This window comes from Ambystoma mexicanum, chromosome 2q (assembly GCF_040938575.1).
Source record: "Ambystoma mexicanum isolate Mex_15411 chromosome 2q, UKY_AmexF1_1, whole genome shotgun sequence".
NCBI classification, from domain to species: domain Eukaryota; kingdom Metazoa; phylum Chordata; class Amphibia; order Caudata; family Ambystomatidae; genus Ambystoma; species Ambystoma mexicanum.
This window is the reverse complement of record NC_090924.1, coordinates 624,844,784-624,865,684: the sequence shown is the minus strand read 5'-3', so window position 1 is coordinate 624,865,684 and position 20,901 is coordinate 624,844,784. Positions and strand designations below refer to the sequence as shown.

Below are 20,901 nucleotides of genomic sequence, written 5' to 3'. Positions count from 1 at the left end.
TCTGCACAAGTGATAGATCTAACCCAGACGTCCGGCTCGAGCCCCCAGTTTGTAAGAGGATTCAATTCAACACTACAGCTAAGTCAATGCCTAGTCTGGGATACTGAATGGAAACCCTTATTGATATATCTTTATGTCCAGTTCATGAGTTCTGGATGACTACCGCTATATAACGCCCCTCTCTTAGAATCCCCCTGACCCCACTGAGCCAAGAAGTAGTTCTGTTTTGCAAGTTTAAAAGGTTTATTTGAGAATGTAAACAATATATATATATCACACTTTATAATAAATTAATAACTGAATATCACACTTAATCTGAGCAGTAATCAATAATGGATAGTCTGGCACTAGCACACTTCTTTATAATCAATGATGAGTGGGTATAGGATGGATAAGATAGCAACAATACTTTTATGGTTTCAAATAGATGCAATGTGGAATGAAAATGCAGTACAGAAAATAACTTGATAGGATTTCAGCAAAAGACAATGTAATCACTTTCTTGGACAATTCACCCCCCCTTTATGCAATGTAAGGAGATGAAGAGGAGAGCACACAGTTCTTAGGAATGCAATCAAATAGAATTCAGTTCAATTCCCCCCCAGCAGTTTATACAACAGATAGGAGTTTTGAAACACAGGCAAAATGCTTTGAATATGGTGACAATGAAGTGAGAAATATGCTGAAAATGCTTTTAATTCCCTTTAGGAGGTTCAGGGTGAGTGAGAGATACTAGGGATGAGTGCAGGCTCACTTTAGCAATGATTCAGGGATGGTTCTTAGGAGGCAAATGAAATTTTTAGCAAGGAAAGAAATGACTGCTGATGGTTACACGTGGCTGGATTTTTAACCAAATCGCAAATCGCGGTAAAATTCGCAAGTGTGTGAATCGTGAAAGCGGAAAAAGTATAAGGAGTAGGAAGTCTAGGCTTGTTGGAAAGGTAAGATTCTAAGCTTTCAGAGGAAAGTTAAAAAAAGTTTCTAGCCCAAAAGGTTCCAGAGATCTGAACAATTTCGTAAAGGTCGTTTTTTTTTTTAATTTATAGTAACTCAAATTGACAGGTGACAGCTTTTAAAAATGACAGGTGACAGCTATGCGGCTGCAGAATTGACAAGTGACAGTTAGGAGGCAGTTCCACTTAGATTAAATAGATTGAATATCACTGGAAACTAAGAGATTTGGTTTCACACCGTCCTAGCTGTACTCACAATGTATTTGGAAGGTCTAGGTCTCACGGATCGGGTCAAGATGGCTTCGGTTCTGGTTTCGCCCCGGACGGTCTCTGCGCACAGCGTCTGTACTCTGCTCTGCTGGTCTGGTCTGACACTGCTCCTGGCCCGGCTCCTGGATCTCTGGGTACAGCTCTGTGCACAGCTCCTGGATCTTTCTGCACAGCTTTCTCTGGACACAGCGCTGATCTGCACGGCTCCTGGATGCTGCTACCGCTGTTAGGTTTGCTGGATGCTGAGGCCTGCTGAGAAGAGTTCTCAGTTTGTGGGTTTAGGCCCTTGCTTTGAGTTCTGAATCAAGTTCTTTGGAGTTTTAAAGTCTAAGTGTTGGATCTGGTATCTTCTGGATGTTGTGTGGTCCGGCAGAGCGCGTTGCAGCAACTGGATTGGAATGTCCTCTCTAGCTTCCAGTGGCTCTTTTTATGTCTTTTGAAAGTGGGTGTGTGTGCAGCATCACTAGCCAGCCCCTCTCTCAACTGCCCATTGGTCAAGCTTTCCGCACTGCTTTGATTGGGGGAAGGAAATGTGTGTCATGGTGATGCTGTTTTATGGTCTGCAGAAAGGATACTCCCCTGTCACATTGCACACAAATCTATATTTGACCCAAATACATATTTGCACAGGTACACATTTGTTTAAAATTACATGCACCCATCACATATCACATGAGGTATACTCTGTTCAAACTCTGCTCTGGGGCTTGCATTCAGAAATGGCAACATTTTGTGCTTTTTAGTGGGTTTTGCAACATCAGATTTTTCTCCAGATTTATACACATATACACCCCCCTCCCACACATATCTCAGTAACTTTCCAGGTCGCTAGCTTAAACACAGAGTATGTGGTGTCAATAAATAGCGGGGTTTTGCCCCAGAACATCACACAAATTCCCAACGCGTCTTAAAACGTGCACAGAAAAATCACAAGAATTATGGTATCATTTAAATAATTTTGACAAGTCCGCACTGTGAGTTATACATCTTTCTTAGAATCATATTCTGGCCAACAGGGGTGTCTCTTTTCAGGTCACATGGTGTAGAAACCAGTTTATCCAGTTTCTGCCAAGCTCAGAGACCTTGCCCCTCCCAGCTTCTGCCAAGAGGAAGCTATTTTACAGTCCCCCCAATAAACCATCTGCCTGAGTCAAGGCAGGGCTTTGTTCAAAAGGAAGCCATTTACGACCACCCCAATAACCCATCTGCCTGGGCCCTTTCTTTAGTTTTTTGCAATCCCCTGGTAATTCAATCAGAGAGTGTGTGACCTCCTTTTGGCAGGAGCAACAGAATGCAGCCAGGCCTGGGAATGCATTTGTTGGGCAAGCCCCCACTCCTGTCGGGGGTAGCTGTCTGGCAGAATTCCAGTTTCCTTAAGCCAGGTTTCAGTTAAAATGTCACCTTTTGTTCCCCAGTTTAAGTCAAGACAATTTTTACATATGCAGCTAGAATGCTGATTCTAAGTTCAAAACTATGACATTTTAACAGTTACAAACTATGTGACACTCAAAAGTAGGTCACTCAGTTAATTTAAACATTTTGATTTTGGTGGTTTTAATCCAGTTTCAGTTAGGCTGCTGCAGACCTGCAGAGCTCAGCCAGTCTTGTTATGAACATTGTTTTGGGGCTCTTCAACTTCCCAGATTTTGTACGCACACATACTTCATTCTGCCAGATGTCTGCTGGTGTTCAGTGAGAATTTTGGATATGTTGCAATGTTTGAAATAGGCATTTTGAGCTGGCATTCAGGGAAACAAAAGGTGATTTTAAAGTGCAGATTTTCCTTTGGCACACATTTCACTCATGGCACCCCGGCCCATCCTGCTCGCACTGGTGGGTGGCAAGTTAGGCAACCATTTTAGTGTGCACAAACTGCGTGGTTCTCCTGGATTTTGGCGCACATGTGGGCTTTTTGGCCATCTTGGATTTTCTAAGCCCACAGCACCAAATGTTGCAGCATGATAGCTCAAACGTGGGTCAGGACACCCAACATGATGAGGCCCAGAGTCAGCAAATACATTTGATCTGTGAAAAATATAAATCAGCTCCTGTCCTCCTTCTCGGGGGTGGGGCCTTCGTTGTCATGGCCCAGCAAACCAACGCTCAAACGTGCCAGAGACTTCAACGGATGCTGCCCAAGTGCTAACTTTGCTGCCTGTTCCCTAACAGACTTCAGGTTCATTTGCTGATGGGAACCACACCGCTTGACATCGTGTTCCGTCCCCAGACACCACACATAGATACCATGCAGGTCCGTGATGGACATTTTCGAGCCGCAGTCCTAACAATGTTTGAACCCAAAGCTTTAGGGCCTGACATCTCAACAAATAATCAACAAAAATGTTGTCGCTGAAGAGAACATTACAAAAATCAGGGTTTTGGGCTTGTGAAAAAAGGAACTGGAACTGAGGTATGGGGCGCAGGGACCTAGTATATATACGGCTGACATCACATCCGTAGTTGAGGAGTGGCCCGGTTCAGTCAAGAGGAGTCGTACTGAGCCCCCCCCCCAGTCAAAGAGGTTTCCGAGCAGCTGCTGCTGGAAGGATATCTATCAGATGAGGAATCGGCAAGAGAATGCAATCCATTGGATGTGTTTTATTTATGGTAAATGCAGTTCTTTGGGCCAGACCTTCCCTGCAGGCACTCCTACTGGTGGCATCATTGATATTGGGGCTCATTATATATTCTTGTCCCTGTCAATGTTGCTAAAGACATAACGCTGTTGATATTCACACCAAACATCAAGAAATGATTGAACCCCAAATAGTCCAAGAGAAAAAGATTGTCCCCTAATTTGCAAGGAGTAAACAATCGTATGTGGATACAAATTATTTAGAAAACAGTGTTAGCATGCTCAGTCATTTTGACCAATATAAAGATAGATGACTATTTTTTGTAAGCCTTGATGAATAATCAAACCTACACGGTGTGAAAATCGTTCTTTGCTTGTGATACAAGGGGTCATTGAAGCGGCCGGAAATGTTAAGAACCCTATGAGCAGTCGCGAATGCTATAAACGGACATAAAGTGTATTTGAAAACAGACAAAAGCAGGTAGAATAAAATGTGAGGCCACTTTTGCTGGCACAGGAAAGCGAGTAAGGGAGAAGTTGACACCGGGCAGAGGTACAACCCATTGATTCATGGTATTTAGAAGCAGCAAGGTTTAAAAGGAACTGTGTAGAGCTAAAGCACTTGACTAGATGGAGACAGGCTATGAGGACTATAGGTGAGGATGCTTAGATGAGAAGCGTGTCCTGGGACTGTGTCTGGTGGAGAAGTGCAAGGAGTAGACAGTCCTCGCCCTAATAAGGGGTTTGTACATCATAAGCAAGGACATTGTCATGGTGTAATGAATAGCTCTTTGTTGGGAAGTTCACCTGAAATGTTTAAAAAGGGTCTGCATTTCTGGATCAAGGCTCAATTAGTCAGGTTGGTGCATTTTGTTGAATTGCAATGAAGACTACACCAACTGTGACCTTTTGCTACCTAAAACTGTCTTTTGTAGTTGGTCCCCAGAAAACAATGCTGGGAGAACACCTAGTGGCATATCCGGCACGCTATTCAACAAGAAAGGCTATACTATCCTTAAGGGAAGCGATCATGACAGCTTCTCAGCCCAAGGCAATGTAAATCATCACAAATACAGAGGTGGCATGGGATTAAAGCACAAGGATGAGGATAAAGTAGGATGCTAGCCAAGATATGGCAGATGGGATTGAAGGTGTTGGCAAGCCAGGGTTATATTATGGCAAAAGATTTGTATTTACAAAGAGATGCTTTTAAGTCTTCTCAATTGTCTGAGCTCAATGAACGTGTGGCAATTTGGCCACATTTAGATATTAGGCGGGTTGGCAGCACGGTAAAACAGCACACTAAGGAAGTTCTAGAGCCAGGCAGGGCTTAAAGTAATATAAAAGGAGCCCTGTGGTTGACAGCCCCAAAATAAACTGTTTATCAAACTGCACGGCAATCATTCAAAAGACCGTAATGAAGGGACCAAGAAGAAGGTCTGGATATCAGAAGCCACTGATCAATGGCTGCAGGGCACAGGAAAGCCAGTGAGAAAGTTAAGTGGCCGTTCTCCGTCTATAGATACTTCAGGGAGATGGACAAATGGTTCTGGAGCAGTAGAAATCCATTGGGCAGATGCCAGAGACTGTTGTCACAAGGAATGTGAGTGCAATATAAAATCACAATACCACACCGCACAAGACCTACAAGAACTCCCTACTTACACCACCTTGCAACCCCTAGATTCAAGCTCCAAAGAGCAGGGGACAGCAGCTTCCCCACGATTGCCAGCAAACAATGGAACACCCTGCCGGTCCACCTAAGAGCACAAGAATCCTTCTGGCTATTCCGTAGACTACTCAAAATGCACCTCGTCACTCAAGAACTGGGTTATTAACACCCCCACCCACTTCTGCGGAACTCACTGAACCCCTGCCAGCCATCCTTGTCCTCCCACATGTAACTATGTAAATAATGTATATATTAGAATGCATCTGAACTTTACATTCTATGCCTTTTTTATATGTAACCTCTGAACTAACTTTTCTCTAAAAAAAAAAGTGTACAGATGCGTTTGGGCTTGGCGTACTATATACGCATCAAAATGAATAAATATCTCTTCCTCCTCAAAGTGCCATCAAATTGCAGTAATGATTTGTTATTTACACAGCGCTTACGTCTAGTAATTAGTTGAGTTCATTCACTGCACCTCCCCAGACCCATGCATACAAACGGCTCAGAAGAGTGCACTCCACAAGGAGCCAGAGAGGAGGTTTGATAGAGCTTCCCTGATGAATATTCACCCCTCTCTGGATAGCTCCATGGGATTTGACTTGCAGCAGGAGAAGCTCACAGCACAACTGGAACGCCCCACTCCTACCTCCCACTGTAGTCGAATAATAGTTTTATTCGATTCTCAAACCTTCATACCAGACATACCTAAGGTTTAAAGGTGTATTGAAATTGTATTGGTTGGAAAAAGTGTCAATCTAGATCGAGTTAGGCTGGCGTTAAGGTCAGAGGGGTGTTCAGCTAAAGTATTCTTCGAGGAGGGGTCGGGTGGGCAGGGAGCAGAAAAGATGATGTTTCCAGGGCATCAAATGTTTGTACATCTCATTTTGTAATACAATTCTGCTCACTGCAGTGTGCCAAAGTGTTGCCTTTCAGATCCCAGTGTGAAGGGAATATGAATGGTGAACGACCTGGAACAGGGGGCTGGTCAGTAAATCCAGCCCTCCACATGCAGATCCTTCGTAACTTTGAAACAGGCAGGTCCACTCCAGCAGGGGCCTACACCAATGATATGAAAAGGTGAAGACGACTCAGGTGCCTTGGAGAACAGTTGCTAGGCAGTGTCGAAGAGAGAGGAGGTGCAGTGTGTGTACAGAAAAGGGCAAATAACAGATTATGCAGAACCTCCACATAGAACAAGTTGTAGTTGAGGTGCCAGGTATCCCCGAGATGGTGATGGAATTCTGATAGGTAGGAGGGAACTCAGTCCAGAAGCAAATGTTAAAAGGGGCATTGTCCGTTGGGCTCCAAGTAACGCAGCTCTTAAGTTCTCTCTGGCAATGCGTGGGAAGGCCACCCAGTCCTGTTTCCCCCCCCCCTTTTGATTCTGGAACTTTTAGCTTTTGTCTTTCCCATTTGAAATTTAGAAAAACCCAGAATTCCAAACAAAAACATGACTGCAAGGCCTTAAGCATGGCCACGAGAAACTAGATGGCTGTGAGGTAAACGGGAATTTGTCAAATGCTGGACGTGAAAAGGGATATGGCAAAACAATAGGAATTTACTGAAGAGTAATATGATGATACAATTATAAGAAAAGTGGGGAAAAATAGGAGTCAGCTCAGTGAATTGATTCTTAGAAAAAAATACAGAAATGTAACTGGAAAAAATTAGGGAAATGGTTTCTTGGGATGATTTGGAATAATATGTTCATTGTTAGGGAACTTCAACAAAAAATAAGAGAACTGAAGAGAGCAGCAGATCTGTTAGCAGAGAAACATTGATGCACTCCTATTCACAGTATATTCGCACATGAGGGATTACAGTTGAAAAAACCTGTTTAAATCCACTGGAAGTTGCAGTCTGAAATGTCATCTGTCATACTTGATCATGTTGCGCAAGTTAATAAATTGTTTGCACAAATTCAATTTCCAGCAAGGAAGATACACACACTCCTGCGAATCCTTTAACACATATTAATCAATGAAGGTGCATAATGCAAATATATATATGTTAAGTCATCTGTATAGAAGCAAGTCTGTTTGTAAACATTTTAGAAAATATAATTGAACAGCAGAACACCATAGATGGGGTAAAGGCACTCAAGTGAAAGGTCTGCCATGTCCTATGGACATTTGAGACGGTAGTAGCATAACCATCAGGACGGTTCTTTAGATGGTTACTCAAAAATATCCTAGCCAATTTCGTTTCTATTCTTAATCTATTTAAGCAATTTGTTTGTACTTTAAATTAAGCAATAACCTGAAACTTGAAAACAGATTGCAATAAGTTGAATATCCACTTATACATTGCAAACATAAAAATATTAAGCTTTAAGCCAGAATGCTCTTCTTGTGGTACACCCTATGTGCTGGTACTGGAGAAGGTACAGTAGATGGGCGCACCATTCCCCTCTATGTTGCTAGGCCAATTAAGCATTGTTTTAGAATGTGAAAATGCTAAAACTGACAGAAAAAGTACAACTAGTTTACAATAATGTTAACGCTGGTAATTTGTTGTTTTAAATTCCACTTGCTGTGGGCCTTCATTGAATCCCCAGAAATTGGACATTTGTAAGGCTGTGCTAGAAGAAAATGTGTTGCCCCCTCAGAAAACAAACTGATAAAAGACTACACAATAGAATCTGAAATGCTGTTTAAACATTAAAAAAAAACTCTTGACAGGACTCTAACACTGAAGTTGAGTTAAAAAATGAATCTAATAAATAATAATTTAGTTATATAGCACTTTTATCCAAAGTGCTTCACATAGAACAGTTTCATTCAAAATACTTTTTTGTTTTTACAATTATTTCCCAATCGAAATTGGTACTCACTTTATCGACCTCAGAAAGGGTAAGAAAGGCTGTGTTGGCCTTACCGGGATTGAGACCTGCAACCTGCAGATCATACACAACTCGCAGCAGCGTGTGCTTAACCAGTCGAGCCCATTTTACCGGCATAAGACAGATTCATGGAATGTTGTTTGATATCTCAGGTTTGAGTGGGGATAGAAGCTTTTAAAAAACAGAACATCTGTGGAACTCTCCGTGAATTTTGAAAGTTTGATAAGTTCCCTTACTGGTTTGTTGACTTCACTGAGGACTAGACCGACTGTGGGGTTGGGAGAGGGGAGTCCGACACCAGTGAACATATAATTGGAGCACTTCCTTGCAGGCACAATTGTCTTTTGGTTATGTCAACGCTGAGTTTTATCTTTAATCGTGCATGCCTGTTGCTTCTAAACTGGAGCAAACACTCAGTACAGCCTTTTATCTCGTAGACTTATCTCGTGGAGAGTTTATCATTACGAAGACTACAATAACAAGTATCAAAATATAGGATTTGAAAAAAGTGGACAAAGGGCTTTGCAACAGGGTCGGTGTTCAAGGGACCATAGGTAGTGTAAAGTTACATACCTTTCAAATGTTACAAAAAATAAGAATGGGGAAAAAGGCATGTGGCTTTGGGGACAGTAGAGAAAAATAAAGGTGTGGATGGTGGAAACGGGGAGTGTCCCCGTAAGAGGAGCAGGGGAAGGAAATCAGTGGGGGTGAAATGGGTTACAAAAGGAAAAGCAGGTTAAATAAAGCATTTCAAAATAGCAGCCAGAACAGAAACTAATATTCACATTGTTCAATTTACAAACATTTTAATTCAAAGAATAGATAAATTGTAATTTCTAGCTTTCAGATTAGATAAAAATATTTTTAGACTTTGGTGAAATCTAACTGTTATTTTCTCCCTTAACAACTAAAACAATTTAATATGTTATTTTACGTTATCTACATTTATAGAGCGCACGGTCGCCAGAAGGCATCATGGCACTGAAGAGGCGGACTGCTCAGGTAGAAGAGGAAGCTGCAGAGTAGAAAGCTAAAAGAGAACAGTCTTAAGTGCTCTTCTAAAACTAAGAGGTTAGCTGCTGCTATAGAAAAAGCCCTGCCACCGACCCTCGTACGATGGAATCTTGTAACAGCAAGAAAATTTGCGATTGAAGAACGTAAATCCCGTTCGGGGAGATAACGGGAGAATTTAGCCTGTAGGAACTCGGCCCCTTGACCATGAATATCCCCATGAACTATACACAGGGCCTTGAAATGAACACGCTGGCCAACCGGGAGCCAGCGAAGTGAGCACAGCACCAGGGATATGTGAGCTTCATACGGGGTAACCGTGGCCAGCCTAGCCGCTAGATTCTGTATGCACTGTAGCCGCTGTATTAAGCCAATAGGCTGCGACAGGTACAGCGAATTACAGTAATCCAAGCGGGAGAAAACTAGCGCTGCGACTACAGGAGGGTGCATGGTTTCAGGTATCATGGGTAGAACCTTCTTCAACCCTAATTTGATAGTGAGCGGCTTGGTTTAATACCTGTGACAAAGCTAACAAAATACATTTGATTTTTCTATTCAAAGAAAAATGTAAAGTTCATCCTTGAGCAAATACCCTCCTCCCCCACATCAATTTAACATGCACAAATGAATTCAGGATTACTTTACCTGCGGTGGGGAAAAAATAATATGGTCGGGAGATAATCCACCATGAATTCCCAAGGAAGATCATTTCGAGCTACATTAACCCTGAAAAAAAAAATCCAAGATGAGTAAAGCTGGACAGTTAAAATATGATCATATCTGCGAAAATGGCAAATCATAGTTGTGTTTCTTAAGTCTTGGAAAAAGCATAGCTTTTGGCGACTGGTAATAGATTTTGACAGCACAATGTAATGTGGGCAACTGATTGGTATGCATTTCAAACACTTCCGTTGTCCGTAAGGAACAAGTTACTTACCTGTAACTCCTGTTCCCCAGCATGGGTCTGGCATGGATTCACATGCCCATTAATATTTCCGTGTCGTCAGAAAGGGAATCTAAATTAAAAAAGAAAAGCAGTTGCCCTTTTGTGACGACTCAACTTCAGAGGCACTTTGCAGCTTTTGTGACATAGTTCAAGATGGGAGACAGCTGCGGGTATCAGGCGCCAAACAGTTTGGCTGCCAAAGCTGGATGGCTGCAGACTGGTCTACACAGTGGCTCAGGGTCAGGAATCGTTGTCTCAGTGCTTGTCGGCGGTTCTGAAGCACTGATCGAGACGTTTTGGATGGTTTTAAGCAACTGTGGCCTAACAGTCAGCGTTGCAGTCGATTGCAGCTCGAGGGACTCGACTGGCTCAAAAATGTCCTTTAAGGCAGATGTCAGTAGATGCTCATCGATACACTTTTCCTAGCTTCTTTACTGGGCTTGTGTCGTCCTTTAAGGCGGATGGCCCAAAGCTGGGGAGTGTGTTGCAGGCAGCTGCCTTGTCCTTGATTTCGGGTTCAGAGACTCTCTGGCACGGCCCACCAAGGAAGCTTGCTGCAGAGCCCAGCAGGGCACACTGTGCTGGCTGGATACCGGTCTGTAGTTGTTGGAGGGTCCTCTGGATTATGTATCTCCCTCTGTTCCCCAGAAATGTTTATGGGAGGGATCTTGCTTCCCTCTTGGAGGTCCTTGTCTTCCTTCACTGGCGGAAGATGTAAGATAGTCAAAGTGGCAGTATGAATCAAGAAGAGCCACATAGGGTAAGGAGGGAGGGATTGCATGTTAATCCATGCCAGACCCATGCTGGAGAACAGAAGTTACAGGTAAATAACTTGTTCCTTCCCCAGCATGGAGTCTGACATGGAATCACATGCTCACGAATAAGATTACACAGCAACATATACACAACCACAGGCGCCGGATGGTTCGACAGAAACTATACACTTACCCGTGGAAAAGACTCACCTCAAACAAACAGGTTGCATAGCACCGCTTAGCTGACCCGGGACTCATCCTTGGAATCTCTGTCGACGAAGTAGAATCTTGTTAAGGTGTGGGTGGGCCTCCACGTAGCAGCCCTGCAGATGTTGAGTAGGAGAATACCAGAGAGAAAAACAGTCATCGCAGCGAGGGCTATGGTGGAGTGGGCTCTCGGCTGGGCTGGAAGAGGTCTGTTGGCCAGACGATGACGGTGCATGATACAGCCGAAGAGCCACATTGATAGAGAAGCTGTAGACAGGGCCTTCCCATGCCCCACTGATCCACACTTCACCAACAATTGAGATGTCTTCCGAAAATCCCTTGTGCATGCCACATTAAACTTCAAGGCACAAGCAACATCCAGCAGGATAGAAGGTTTTGGAAAGAAAACAGGCAAAACCAAAGGCTTGTTGAGATGGAACTCTGAAGGAACATTCGGCATAAAGGTGGTGTGGACCTGCAACACCACCTATGTAGCGTGGATAGTTCAGTACTGCTGCTTGCAGGAAAGGGGCTGAATCACACTGACCCGCCTGGCCGAGGTGATGGCTACCAGGAAAGCAGTCTTCCACAAAAGAAACTTCAGAGGGGCCCGAGGCAGGAGTTCAAATGCAGGCCCCATGAGCTTAGTGAAAACCACATTAAGTTCCCAAGCCACAAAACGCAATAACCTACGATGCTTCCGCCGAATCGTGTTCTCCAGGTCCAGAGTCGCTAGAAAGTCCCCTTCCCCAAGCTGGTCGAGCACATGCAACGTGACCATCCTGAATTTCTGGGACTTAAAGTACTTGTTGAGGCATCTTCAGTCTAGGATTGACTGCCACCCTCCTGACTTCTTCCGAACCAGAAAGTATCTTGAGTACACTCCAGAGCCCCAGAGTTGTTGAGGGACAAGCTCTTTTGCCCCTTTCCTTCACGCCCTGAACCTCCTGCAACAGTTGGGCCATGTGTAGTTCTTGAAGCGCCACCAGAGGAATGCAAAGGCACCTGTGTTGGAATTCCAACGTCTTGATGAAGAACATCCAGCACCCATTTGTCCGTGGTGATAGCTTTCCAGTGGTCGACAAAGTTTGCTAGCCGGTCTCCCACTAGGGTGAAAAAGTGGGGGCCCGGATCCACAGCCCGTTAAGGCCTGCTTGGGCAGCTCTGTCCTGGCCTGTGGGCATGACGACACTGGCCTCTGCTGCCGTAGGCCTGTGAGCATCCCCTGTAGGCTTCCTGGGTGGTGGAGCAGGAGGGCTGCCGATAGGAAGTAGTGTACCCCTTGGAGGACCTGCTGGACTTCCCCCTTGAGGAAAGTAGGGACGATCTCCTTTGCTGCAGTGTCCCCATAGAGTGTGCCATCTCCGTATCAGTTTTAATCGCTTGGAGCGTCTCATTCGCTGCCTTTCCAAATTCTCCCCATCAAAAGGCATGTCCACCAGCTTGGAAGGTATGTCTGCCCTGAAGTTCGTGGCCTTTTGCCACTTCGGTTTTGTGTTTATTACTTCAAATATTATCTGTATGTATTTTACACATGACTTAAATGTGATGTTTTCAGCATCAGAAGAAGAGCTCAAAACACGTGTCAGGCTGACCTGCAATCAATTAAAATATATGCAACTAATGCATGGATTCTATTGATTTGTGTGCAGTGTGAATGTAACTGTTGAATTAGCATTCTTTAACTGTGGAATATTTGGCAGGTTACCCATCCCCTACATTCACCTGCAGCCGTATCTGTAATTAACTATTAACTATAGGTACATGCGCGTGTGTTTCTATTTTCTCTTTCTGCCACAATCGTCACCATTTACAAACAAGTACAACCCTAAATCAGATATCATTTTAGTTTAACGTTACACACACATCTATACGACTTTGAGCAGAACCTACTTCCAAACCAGTAAAATTAGGAATTCCTATTTAGGGTGGAGGGTGCTTGGGAGGGCGGTGGGGGGAAATCTGTCTTCCGGAAATGTGGGTAAATGGGAAATAGTTGCACACCAGTAAAGGTGTACCTTTAAGCATATTTATAAAAATTCAGGGTTATTCTGGACATTGAAGTGTAAATGTTATTCGAGAAGGGGCCAAATGTATAGAAAATGTACATTCTATGGCAAGACTGGAGGCTCGCATTATGCTTTACTTTCATTATTGCTGCCATATCAGCACTTTAAACATGAATCTTTAAACTGAACATTTATGGTTTTTACTCTATGCTTTCAAGAAAAATCAAAGTTTAAAGTTCAAAAACAAATTTCAAGAAATGTTCCCAGGATACTACGAGCCCTATGATCCTCTGGGCTCTGGTAGTCCTGACTACCTCCTTTCCAACTATCAGTAGCTTGACTGAGGTATAACAGCCTATAGCAACAGGCCCATTCCTCTTTCTTTTTGCTGCCTGAACAAGATAATTACACTGTATGCATTTTGACATGTTATGACATCGAAATATTTATGATGTAAATAGTTGCTAGTGTGTTAGATGTTATTGAGAAAGCATTAGGCTGCCGAGTTTAACTAATTTCTTTAGAGTTAAAAAGAAACGTTACCGTGTGTCAGCAGAAGCTTTAGTGCGCAGGGCGCTTCCCGCCGAGATGCGTAGTATAGTGCAGCGTTCACCTGAACAACAGAGCAAGCTTATGATAAATGCTCGCTTGTCAGGTAATTAAGAGGAGGCGGGTGGGAGCCACGAGCGAACGCGCCTGCTTCAGGCAGCCGGCCCCGCTCCGGTTTTCACTCGCTTCAAGCACGCCAGTTAATACGGCACCCTTTAGGATCCGTGGGAGCGGTAGCCTGCCAAGCTTCCCGTCATCCCCCGAGACTCCCAAACACTCGCTCACTACGTTTTTTTGATACGAAACGACAAGCAGAGCATGAATAAACCTCCAGCTAATTTAAAAAAATAATAATAATAAGACTTGATATTTACACATACGCTTGTGCTGACTGCAATTGGAGAGTGTTACTGTGAGGATTGACTCTGTCTCAGAGCCACCTTATCAGCTGACATCCTGGAGGTTTGCACTGCCAATGGAGGAATAATGGCTCACTATACAAGCCCCAGAGGATCACAATCCACCACACCAGAGTGGAGTGAGGAGGAGTGGGAAGAAGACCCCACTGAGCAAGACACTGAGTTATCCTTAAGCTTCAAAAAAGTGCTGGGAGACTCCCTGACTCAGGCAGTCTCACAGGGGGTTCAACCTATAGCTCAAAGGCTAGAGATGCTGGAGGCACTAATGGCTGAACAGCAAGAGCAGCTAGCAGTCAGGAAAAGACAGGCAGTCAGCCCTGGAGAGGGGATGTCAGCTGGATACCCCCAAAAGGGGATTGAGAAAAAGGGGTGTAAAGTAGCTCAAAGAGCAGAGACTCTTTGACACCCCAACCCCCCCAGCACTGTGGAAAGGGTAGACACTGTTCCCCAAGGACAACACGACCCTGTCGCCAGATTGAAAAAAGCTTTCCTGGCAAAAAGGGCAGATCGCCAACACAGATCGCTTACCCCAGGGATGAATAATTCAGGGGATTACGATGAGAGCTACTCGCCCGACGATGAAGGGGGGGAGAAGAAGACGACACGAGTAAACCCACTGAGGAGAGCGTCGCACCCTAAGAAGAGGACAACACAGTAGATAGGTTTGATCCTGAAGCCATTAGGCACCCAAAGTCTTCGGCGTGGGTTCTATCGCCAGAGTGGCGCTGTATATGGCACAGCATAGCCCCTAGACGGGGCAGTACGATCTCATATGCGATCGGAACGTCCAAGACGCGGGTTGCCAGGGAATCTGGCCGAAACACTGGATCTCAATCCCAAAATGGTCACATTCGTCATCAAAGCAGTGCAGGACATCAGGAAGGATGTCAACCGCGCTTGGAGTGGATGTCAGGACAAAGTCCTTCATCTAGTGGGCCATTGTCTAAAATGATGGATTTGGTGGAGAAAGCCAAGGATACAGGAACTCCAGTAGATGCCCACGCACTGGGTAACTGGGCCCAACGCGCAGTGTGCCTCCTTGGAAACGCCAACTGCGCCCTCTCTTTGGAGAGGTGTCTTACTAAAGATAGATGTCAAGCTCAGCGACCTGACCTCCTATGAGGCAGGAGAAGGCGTCAAAGGGCTTCTATTTGGAGAAGCGTTTGCAAAGGAGATGTCCCAGTTCGTCAGAATGTATTCCGCATTGGAGAAAGCACAGAGCTCCATAAGAAAAATATTCCCGGGGCGAGTTTTTGCCGGGACCGGACGTCACCGGGGTCGCTTGTCCGGTCGCTATAACTTCCAGCGCAGACCCCAAGGGCTGTGCACCCAATACTGGGAGGGAAGGCAGCAGGACACCTTCTTCCCGGCCAGAGCGAGATTCCCTAGAGGTCGTAGAGGAAGAGGTCCCTACCGGCAGCCCAGTGCTTCAGGCGGTGAGTACACCAAGCATGCGAGTGGGAGGGAGAACTCAATTTTTTAAGCGAGTGGCAAGCTTTGTCACGCGATGCATGGGTGCTCCAAGTAGTAGTGGGCCTCCAATTAGAATTCGTAGGCAATCCTATTCAGAGAGTAGAACCTTACCCCATTCACATGCCGCAGGAAGAAGCAGTGCTCTTACAGAGCGAACTGCAAAAACGTGTAGACAAGAACGCGATAGAACACAATACTCAGGGAGGAGTGGGTTTCCTTAGCAACATGTTCCTAGTTCACGAAGGGAAAAGATAAGACTGGTCATAAATTTAAAGGCCTTAAATGAATGGCTCACATACAACCATTTCAAGATGGAGGGTATCCATCTGCTCTGAGACCACCTACGTACGGGAGACTGGCTTGCCCGACTGGATCTCAGGGATGCTTATCTCACGATTCCGATAGCGACAGCATTTCGGAAGTATCTCCGCTTCCGGTTGAACAGAGAGATATGGCGCTTCACGTGTCTCCCTTTCGGCCTAACATCCCTGCCTTGGGCATTCACCAAGTTGATGAGACCCGTGGCAGCGGCCATAAGGGAAAGAGGAATTTGTATTATCATTTACCTAGACGACATCCTCGTGTTGGGGCCAGACAAAGCAACACTCAGCAAGAATGTACAGTGGGTTTTCAGACTCCTATCCTCGCCCCGGCTTCCTAGTAAACCTAGACAAGTCACAGCTCCTGCCAGTACAAAGGATAGAGCTCCTAGGTTTCACAATAGATACCGTAAAGGTGACCCTTGAGCTCCCGGGATACAAAGTGAGAGCGATCAAGAAAGAACTCAAAACAGTGATATCGAAGATAATTATTTTGCTTCGGAGTCTCGCCAAGATAGTGGGTCTGCTAGCAGTTTCCATTCAAGCGATATTTCCCGGACCGCTCCAGAGACTCAAGATCAAACACCTGCAGGGAGGTACAGGTTACCACCAGCTAGTAAATCTAGACCACGAAGCTCACACAGCTGCATTGATGGTTGCAGAATATGGAAGCCTGGAATGGTCGGGCAATCTTAGGAGACGTTCCAGACCTAGTTATAGAGTCTGATTCAAGCAGATCAGGCTGGGGAGCCAGGTGCAAGCGATTGGAGACAGGAGGAAAGTGGTTGGAAGAGGAATTGAGTTTGCACATAAACTGTCTCGAACTGCTAGCAGGTTCTTTCGCGGTGCGCGCTTTCACGAAAGGCAGAGTAAAGTGTTGTGTACTGCTCAAGATGGACAATATCTCAGCCGTACGATACATAAACAAGCTAGTGGGAACGAGATCCAAGATGCTAGCAGAACTGGCAAAGGATTTTTGCCATTATTGCGTGCGGAACAGAATTGCGGTAATGGCAGAATACGTACCAGGGACTCAGAACAAGGTAGCAGACTGGAACTCACAGTATCTTGTAGACTCCAGCGATTGCAAGCTACATCCGCAAGTGTTCAAACGATTACAAGAACTATGGGGTCACCTGGACATAGATCTGTTTGCGTCCAGACTGAATGCTCAAACGTAGAAGTACTTCAGTTGGAGGATAGACCCGGTTGCAGTGGGTACAGATGCTTTTCTGCACCCGTAGTCCACAGAGAAAAAGCAGAGATCGTAATGGTACTACCCTTTTGAAAGTCACAGGCCAGTAGCGATGGAAGTATCTTCAGATTTTCCGAGGACAGTTCTGCATCAGGCGGACCTTCTTCTCGGACTGACCGGCCAGACCCACCCATTGATAGCGGCGGGCACGCTGCACTTCATCGGCAGCAGAGTTTCAGGAGGAGATGTGAGTTGCCAGGAATTATGCAACTCACTGCAGACTATATCAGAGACTCCTGGGCGCCTTCCACCAATACGAGCTATGGCGTTGCATGGAACGGTTGGGCTCAATGGTGTACAGAACATAGTTTGGATCCCATTTCAGCCCCTGCAGTGCATGTCCTCAATTTCCCGGCGATTAAATTTAGGAAGGCTGCGCCTACAGAACGGTGGGTGTCTATAGATCAGCAGTTTCAGCAAGCCACGACAAAGTAGAGGGGAGTGCCATAGGAGAGCACCCAGCGGACCTGCAGCTTCTTAGAGAGATGACATTAAGAGACCGCCAGAACCCAAACCAAATATGCAGTTTTGTGGGATGTCAGAGACATTTTTCGTCTTTTCCTTAGATGGCCGGGAAACCAGAGTCTTTCCCGATCGCAACTTTTGGAAAAAAGCTAGCAATGTTGTTATGTCTTGCGTCATGTCGGAGAGTGTCAGATGTCAAAGTCCTAGAAATAGATAGGAAGATCTTCTACCCGGAGGGAGTAGCTTTTCCCATTGCTAAAAGAACAAAAACAGATTCAAGGATCATCTCCTACCCGTACTTCACAGAGAATAGGAAATTATGCGTAGCACAATGTATTAAAGATTATGAGGAAGCGACAGTGCATCTAAGACCGCAAGGGGTGACCCAACTGCTTATAGTGTGCAGAAAACCCTACCATGCCATAGCAACAGCGACAATTGCTAGGTGGGTGAGAGAAGTAATGCAATGGGCACGGATAGACTTGTCTTTATTTGGCATGCATTCTGCAAGGGGAGCAATGGCTTCTAGAGCTCAAGATCACTTACAAACTACTCCAAACAGTTGTTATATTAAAAATATATACACATTTATTTCAAGGCCTTTAAAACAATGACCGTAGCGAGAAAATCACAATATAACGATAGTAAACCAACACATACCATATCAACACAATATATATACAAATACAAGTCTCAAGCGTTATATGCACGAAATATGTAGTCCACCTAAAAGGGAGGGAAAACAGGCAGTGCGCAATAATGCTTAGACCCAGTTCGCCTTCAGAGGCACCTAACTAGATGGAAGTCCGAGCCCTGCGAAGAGTGGAGCCTTGTGCTCAAAAGTACCTGCACGCGCTGGTGCCAACGGGCAAAAGGAGAAGCTCTTCGAGGGAAATCAGGCAGTTCAGTTTAGTGCACAAAAGAAGAAGAACAAGTTCTGCGACTCAAGCGCAGTCTCCACAGTGGGCAGAAGCAGATCGCGAGTACGGAAAAGGGTGCTGTTTGACACAGCGGGGAAAAGCAATGGGCTCCTGCAGGAGGGTGACCAGATCCTAGCTATGCTACTCACCGGTCCCCGATGCAAGCAGACCCAGGCTTCTCCACGTCAGTTTCAGCAGCTGGCAGGTTCAGAAGAGCAGGGAACGCCTCGTCGTCGTGTTGAGTAAAAAGACGTCCCTATCGGAGAAACCCGCACAGTTTGTTACCACAGCAGGGCAACGGAGCGGCCGTGTGTATCTGAGCTAAATGTACACTACTCACTTCAGACTTGGGAACGCCAAGTGTACGAAGCGTGTGAGAGTGACAAGGACTCGAAATACTACACAACCTGGCGGCGGTTACAGAGCAAGACTCCCGTGTAAGCTGGTCAGTCAACTGGATGGCCCAGAGACGCTTCCGAAGGCTTACTAGCAGGAGATGGTGAAGATGCCGAGAATAGCTGTTCCCGCTATTCCAAGGGTCGAAGTACCAGTACAGGCCTTCTGGTTCGATCAAAGGTGAAAAGGATTTCACAAGACGACAGCAGTGCAGAGAAGTCCTTCAGCGGGTCACCAGCGATTCCTCGGTCCAGCCTCTTGGTTGCAGGATACTTGGCTCCTGTATTCCTTCGTTTGTGAGAACTCAGGAGATCGACATGGTAGTGGTGTTTCCAGCCCCCTCTTATCCACGGTTCCCTTCGCGCCAAAACGGAGGGGACCCAATGGGAGATCCGCTCATCAACACTCACCATTCGTGGACCAATCACGGACCACGGTGGTCCCAGGCATTCACACCACCCTAGACTCTCTGGCACCCAGGATGTGTATTGGGACCAGACATCCAGCCCACATCCTGGAGGCACACACAAGACATGTAGAAGCCCGCGAAAGCATCTGTGTTTCGCGGGAAAGTACATGCCCAAATAAGGAAGGCCCCGGGTCGGCTCGACCTGGGGAAGGTGAAGGGAGCAAGACGGTCAGCGGACAGGACAAAGGAGCCTCGTGGTCTGGCCATTTTGGGAGCCAGGCCACCATTTTGGGTTAAGCGTGGAAAACGCGCTTAGAACGCCAAAAGGAGCTCAAAACACAAGAAACGATCGCTGCCACCATTCCCATCCATGAATCACTTGCACCGATCAGATACAATCCTAAACGAGTATCTAGAGCCTGTAGAAGACTAGAGACCCAAGAGAGCTGTAACTTAGCTTACAGTGCCCTCTTGTGTCATGTTGCACGAAAGCCGCAACATGATAAAAGAAACTACGGGAAACAGCGTTCCCCGGTACTGACTGTCTTAAGGGCATGTCAGTTTCCCCGTAAGAAAGGAGCGAAAGCCCAGAGGAGTGCGGCAGAAGGCTGCACTTCTCTGGCAAAGTCATGAACAAGGTGAAGAACAGCAGCAAAATGTTTAGGGGTTGCCACATGGAAGGAAAATTACCTACAATTACGAAATCTTTCCTAGCAGCGAGCATTATATCCCACCCATAATGGCAAAAGACTTGACTTGACATGTAAAGTATCTGGTGTTAAGCTTTAGAGCATTCCCACCCTCATACAGTTTTATCCATTTCTCACAGGAGATGACCAGAAGACAGCCTGAAAGCGCTTGAGGGGTTGGGAATGGAGGTATGTGGTTGCAAGTTGTCCCGTTGGACCAGAGAGTTTGTCGCTTCTGAGCAGCAGTTCACAGTTCCGATCGTGGAGATGATTTGTTTTCAAATCAAAGTTGACTTTTAGGGTCAAGGACTTAGATGACAAAGAAAGAGGAATGGACCTGGGGTAAAGGCTCTTATAGCTCAGTCAAGCTACTGATAGGTGGAAAGGAGGAGGTCAGGACTACCAGAGCCCAGAGGATTATGGGGCTTGTAGTATCCTGGGAACTTTTCTTGAAATTTGGTTTTGAACTTTGTTTTGATTTTTCTCGAAAGCATATAGTAAAAACCATAAATGTTCAGTTTAAAGGTTCATGTTTTAAAGGGCTGATATGGCAGCAATAAAGAAAGTAAAGCATAATGCTTGCCTCCTTGTATTTAATATACTGAAGACTTCCTGAGCTATAAGCGTGGGCAATCTTTATTCTATGTCCAATACGGCCGAAGGTCATACGCTGTCACACAAACTAATTTGAGCAAAAGTGTTCGGTGCAGCGTGCATGGATTTTCTGACAGTTGCATTTAGAAATTGATTTCTAGGGATCTAC

At 45.4% G+C, this 20,901-nt stretch overlaps 1 protein-coding gene across 1 annotated transcript in view; it reads right to left on the bottom strand.

The window, feature by feature from the left end:
- The window catches only part of TXNDC11 (thioredoxin domain containing 11), a 1,034,390-nt gene that overhangs the window by 58,472 nt on the left and 955,017 nt on the right, over window positions 1-20,901 (bottom strand). The window contains exon 11 of the mRNA XM_069647793.1: window positions 9,972-10,052. Coding sequence (XP_069503894.1) covers window positions 9,972-10,052 — 81 coding nt within the window. The remainder of the gene's footprint in view (window positions 1-9,971; window positions 10,053-20,901) is intronic.